At 49.1% G+C, this 6165-nt stretch overlaps 1 protein-coding gene across 3 annotated transcripts in view; it reads right to left on the reverse strand.

The window, feature by feature from the left end:
- Positions 1–5912, reverse strand: part of TCAF2 (TRPM8 channel associated factor 2) — a 30165-nt gene extending 24253 nt beyond the window's left edge. The window contains exons 1-2 of one of the 3 annotated variants that reach the window (XM_082631621.1): positions 5812–5912; positions 2815–3448 (exon numbers count right to left, since the gene is read on the reverse strand). In XM_082631621.1, coding sequence (XP_082487747.1) covers positions 2815–3437 — 623 coding nt within the window. In that variant the 5' untranslated portion in view covers positions 3438–3448; positions 5812–5912. Of the gene's footprint in view, positions 1–2814; positions 3449–4473; positions 5300–5811 lie in introns of those variants that run through there. The other 2 variants (XM_082631623.1, XM_082631622.1) reach the window with 2 other exon arrangements.
- Positions 5913–6165: the final 253 nt, after the last annotated feature.

The following is a 6165-nucleotide window of genomic DNA, read 5'->3' on the forward strand; positions in this document are numbered from 1 at the left end:
AAAAAATGTTGCCTGCCATCCCAGTTCTACAAGGATCAAGCCATTGGCCAGTGCAGTCATGCACTGACTTATATAAAATTTGAACATGAATCTGATCAAGCCTCTCAACCAGGAGGTGGGAAACTTTTTCTTAGCAGCCCAATAATAAATATTTTAGGCTTGTGGGCCACATGTTTTTCACTGACACAACTCAACTCTGCCACTGTAACTCAAAAACAGCTACAGACAATATGTACACAAATGGACACCACTGTGTTCCAATAAAACTTTATTTATGTAAACAGGGGGCTGGCCCACAGGCGATAGTTTGCCAATCCCTGCTGTAGAATCCAGATCTAACTTCCACTTTACAAGAAATATAGAGAACAGAGGAATACATTCAATGACACCACAGGGATTCAATCAGCAAAACTCAGATTGTTTTGAAGGAACCACATTCTGTACTGTGGGGAAACTGTTCAGGACGTAGTACCTAGTTTCTTCAACAAAAAAGCAGCAAGAGATAAAAAGAATTGGAAAAGAAACTCAACATTATATGAGACATAAAATTCATATCAAGCAATCAAAATATTTGGGTTTTAATAAAAGACCAATTCCAACAAACAGTGAAAAAATAAGACAATTATGGAAACGAATAATGACATTAAGAAAGTATTACTTCTTTTGTGTATGATAATGGTGCCTTGTGGTTATGTTTTCAAAACGATTTACATCATTAGGGATACATATTAAAAAACAGATGGAATGATATGATGTCTGTGATTTGCTTCAAAATAATCTGGGGTGAAGCGGGGGTGTGGCTATAGATAAAACTAGATTGACTATGAGTTGGCTGTTACTGAGCTTGGGTAGTGGCTGCATGGGGGCTCTTTGTAGTGTTCTCTCTACTTTTGCATGTCTGAACTTTTCCATAATTAAAAGTTAAAACAAACATAAAATATACTTCAGATTCAGTGGCAGAGATGAAAAATGTAGGCGTGGATGAAGAAAAACAGGTTTAGTTTGATGGACAGGAGTCCTTTGGAACAATTAAGAGCAGTTAGGTTGATGGGATTTAACCTTGTTTGTCCCTTAGAATTAAAGAGAAGTTGGAGTGAATCAGATCCACCCTGCCTCTCTGAGTAACTCATCACCTCCCAACCCTCTCAGAGGGAAGGAAGACCAAGGGAGCCAGGACTTGGGGCTGAGGACACTGCTAAATGCTTACTAAATATGTGTATTCCCTTCCTTGTAGCAGAGTCTTGATTTCTTCAGAGATGCCAGGGCCCATTTAAAAATATTCAGCCCTTCAGACCCTCTGGCAGCTAGAGTTGGCCAGGTGAGCTAATTTTGGCCACTGAAATATAATAGAAGCCTAATGGTCAGGGCTCCCAGAAAATATATTATTTTGTGCGTTAGAAGGGACATATTCAGCAGGTGTATTCATTCTAGCTTCTTCTTGCGGAGGTGTAATTATAGTGCCTGAAGCAGTAGTACCAATCTTGTAACCATAAAGATAAAAGTGAAACATCACGATGGGAGGGGTGGGGGCCACGGGGGTGGGGAGAGAGCAAGAGAGAGATGGAGGGCGAGGGAGGCAGGGAGCGAGAGAGGGAGAGAATGGACTTGCACGAATGGACCTGGGTCATCATGAAGCAGGGACTCAGTGCCCCAGGCCTGATTTTCTTGCCCGGACTTCGTTACATGAGAAAAATAAACTCCTACGTGGTCAATCCTCTATAACAAGGCTTCTGTTACATGTGGCCAAGCACAAGTGAGTCACTGATAACAAGTTATCTAGAACCCCAAATATCCAAAACTAAACTCCTGCCCTCCTCTAATCTGTCTTCTCATAGACTTTCACAGCTCCTTACGTGGCAACACTCACCTTTAAGGCATTCGACCACCAAAACGCTTGATTCCTATTCCGCACCCCCCCCCCACCCGCCTCACTCCACATTCAGTCCATCAGCCAAGCCTGAAGGCAGGAAGGAGGAAGGAGCGGAGGTACGTGTCTCTCTCAGGCTGTGTCTCTGGCCATCACTGTGTCTTCTCTTAGGCTCCCGGTCCCATCAGACAGCCCCCCCGTCTGGGGTCCCAGCTCCTGCTGGACAAGCCTCCACCAGGTGGCTGCAGTTCCCGGGCTGCTGGACCACCACCGCCTCTGCCAGTCCTGCTGCTGCTCATCTCCTGGCTGCCTCGCTGCCTCCTGTGCAGTTTTCAGCTCTTGTGTCGCCTGCTTAGTCAGTTCCCCATATTAAATCCCTTCTGTTTGAAACACCAGTTAATCCTGACCAGGCCTCATTGATAAGCCTTCCCTGATGACCCTAACTAAAATATTCTCCACTCCCCTCGCTGTCACTCTGTCACTTATCCTGCTTTACTTTCCTTGTAGCTCTTATCAATACCTGCTAGAGTATGTGTCTATTTGTTTCCTTAGTTGCCTAATTTTCCACTGGAATATAAGTGTCAAGACAGCAAGGGTCTTCTGCATGGGGCCTGGCACATGGTATGTGCCTCACACAACGAAACAAATGCTTTTCCATTCCTTTAAGAGATACTGACACACACTCTCCAAGTCTCAGGCACTAGACAGACTGATGAATAAGACAAGTTTTTCTAATAGATCGACAGTCGCTTTGGCCACAGGTGGGAGTGGCCGTGAGAACCCAGCCGCTCTTGGGCTTCAGTGCATTTTAATTGGCCTATTTTCTACTTGTAGTGGTTCTGAAAAGCAGTGGAAAATCACGTGTATTAAAGCGGAAGCTCACTGAAGAGGGGGATCAAATCTATTGTGAACATGCATCAGACTCCCCATAGGGAAACACCACTCACCTGACCTGCAGAGGGATCTTGGGTACCTTCTTAGAGACCTTGAACCGGCTTCTGTCCCCACAGGTATCAGTGAAGTACACACCGGCCACACTGGTCACCTGGTTCCCTGGGAACTTGGACAGCACCTTGTCATGGCCATGCTGACTGGCCCAATACCAGGCTTGGCCCCCCATGAGCAGGCCCCCTCCACGTTTCACAAACTGGATCAGCTCTGCAGTCACGGTGTCATTGTAGGCATTGATGCAGTAAACCCCCAGGGGTTCTCTCGGTTCTGGCTGAATCTGTGCCTCAACCCCAGAGCCCTGCAGGATGTTTGCTAGTGATGCCAGGGATGGGTGCACTCCAACGGCAGCCCCAGGAGAGGGACAGAGCCAGCCCACTGCATTGAGAAGAAATGGGGCCAAGCCGGCATCCAGCAGGTAGCCCTCATGGGACACAACCACCAGGCGGCCTCGGCCATAGGAGGATGCAGCAATGAGGACCTGGCCCTGATCATTCACCATCACTGGGAAGGCAGCCTCTCCAATTAGAAGGAGTTCACTGGGGATGGGGCCTTTAGGGACATCCCAGCTTGTCACTCCATCCATGAGGGCCTCAAAGGCAGCAGCAGGAGTTGTCGCCATGGCTCAGTCAGCTGCGGGAGAAGAAAGCAAAGACTGAGCTTGGTCAGAACAAATGAAGGAATGCATGAAAACAAAAACAAGTAAATGCATTCAGATGAAAACTACTTGTCAGGTTCCCCACTGTGTGCCACGGCCTGGGGGTGCAGCAAGGAACACAACAGACAAGGTCCCTGCTTTCATGAATCTAATATTTGAGAAGGGGAAGGACAATAATTAGATAGGTAGATAAACAGATAAAATGCAGCAATTAATAAGTGTTAGATGAAAATAAAACATAGTGATGTGATATCGAGCAACCGGAAAATTACTTTAGATTGGGTGACAGGAAAGGCCTACAGGAAAAAGTGACCTTGAAGCTGAAACCTGACATTTAAGTTGAGGCCTGAAATGCTGCAGGAGAGTACTTTAGCAGTGAGAAGCCCCAGGGTGGCTGGAGGAACACACAGGGAGGAGCAGGACCTGAATGGAGTGAGGGTGGGGCTGGATCCCACAGAGCAGGTAGATCAAGGTGAGAGTCGACCTGAGTTGACTTAGTATTTTCTTCTCTGGAAGAAAAGGTCAGTTGACCTTTCAGAAACTAAATTTGTTCTGGTAGCTTTGACCAAATGAATTGGAAACGCCTCCCAATTTATCATACCTGCCCTAACTAGGGAGCTCCCCGCCTCTACTTGGGGAGCATCCTGAGGTTTACCAGGTCTTTGAAAATTTGGTGTGCCTAGAACTGAGTTAATTATTCCCTTCAGAGCAGCTCCTCTTGGATAAATTACTTACACTTTAGTCTCTCCATTTACATAAAGAGAATAGTACAACCCTTGGAGGATTTTTTGAAGATGAAGAGAATGCAAATAAAAATGCCTTGTCCAGTGTCAGGTATACAATGGGCACTGAGAAAACACTAGTGTCTGTCCCTCTGCTGTCTTTTCTAGCTTCCTAAGTGACAAGAGCCATGTAGTAGGTGCTCTGGGTGCCCCAGACCGCCTCTGACTCCAGCAACTGCCCTGGAGGACTTTCCTGGGCACTGGGAAACCTTTCTCACCTGGCAGGTGCCCTGAAGTGGCGGTGAGCTGATACGGGGTAAGCTTCACCCGGGGGAGGGCATCATGGATAAATGCCACAGGGCGGTCCTAGGTGCATTCTGGAGCCCCTCACAAGGTCGCCCAAGGAATTGGGTTCCAGCTGCCCACAGTGGTAAGCAGCTCAGCGACAGGCCCTTCCTTGCTGGCTTCTCCTCCTTCCTGGTCTCTTCCTCCCCATGTCCTCACTGTGCAGTACTGGGCTCACTTCCCAGATAAACTACCTGCACTCAGGTCCTTCTATCAGGTTTTGCTTTGGGGAACAATCTAAACTGACAGACACCAAACCCTTCCCTTCCACTGCATCTGCCTCTGTCCTTCCTCCCTCCTGCTTCCGTACACCGCCAGCCACCTCGTTTTGTTCATCTTCTTTCACGTATCTCTCAAATATCAGTCCCTTCAGTTTACATTCATATCTAGATGAAACCAATCTGGTTTCTGTCCCCAGGATACATTCCCACCTGCAAGCTCCCTCAAGCCATCCTGCTCACACGTCTTCCTAATCAGAACCCTCAGGTTCATCCACTCCCCCAGGTAAAAACTGAGTGGCTCACCCTGGATTTTAAGCCTCCAGGGTACGGGCTCTCCACAGTTTTTTAGACTTTCTCCCTTTACTTTCTCCACCAAATCTCTGGTACGCTTGGCTCCCAGAGCATGCCTTGTATTCCTTGTAAAGTTCCAGCTCCTTTTTTTTTTTTTTTTTTGGTTTTAAACTGCCGTTCCCACCTACCACCTCTCTCTTAATATTGCCCCCAGTAAAGTGAATTCACAAATAAGCACCAGTTCCCAGTTGGAGTATGGAGCGCGTGGGTGAGTGATCTCAGCTTGCGGGTTTGGGGTGGGAAAAGGCAGCGAGAGATCAGGAAGCCTGAGGTCAAGCCAACCACCTCCGACAAGACAAGGGAGGTCTTTCAGGAATCCGGGCCTCCCTAGTTTTACAGGAAAAGCACCAAAAAACCCAGGAGATGAGTAATAAATATGTTCTCATAACTTTGACCACAACTCTCCATAACTACATGCCCGCGCGCGCACACCCAGAATCGCACGCACACACAATCACACATCTTTTGTCAAATTCTTGACTCACACATTCAAAGAGGCGAGAGAAAACTGTTTTGAGACAAACAGCAAATAGGGAAAGAAGGGCGCAACGAAACAAGAGCGTGAACCTAAGAAGACAGAGACACCCCGACTGCCGGGAACCTTCTCGGATCTGTAACTGGCACCTTGGGGCGCACCCGTGTCCCCAGATGCTCGGCCCCCAACCCACCCTACGGACGCGCTCGGATCGGCAAACTCACGCTGGGGCGGCCGGGGTGCGCGGTGCAGGCCAGAGCGAGGAGGCCGGAGCCGAGGCTCGGCGGGCGGTCCCGGCGCGGCAGGCGGGGCAGGGCGAGGTGGCGGTGCCCGGGAAGCTCCTCCCCGCCGCACCTGGGGCGGGGCCGGGCTCCTGCGGGGTGCGCAGCCCGCCCCCTGGGAGGCGGGGCCTCTCGGCCCGCGGGTGTCTGGGCCGAAACCGGCTCTCCCGGGCTCTCCGAGGGTCGCTTCGGAGCGAGAGGGAGCTCCGCAAAGGTGCTGTCACAGTTGGTGAGGAACGCACACGCCAGGTCTCCAATAAGTCAGACTCGGGGCGAAGAATCCCCCAACAACAACGT

The sequence above is a fragment of the Mesoplodon mirus genome (genome assembly GCF_964341445.2).
Source record: "Mesoplodon mirus genome assembly, chromosome: 9".
NCBI classification, from domain to species: Eukaryota; Metazoa; Chordata; class Mammalia; order Artiodactyla; family Ziphiidae; genus Mesoplodon; species Mesoplodon mirus.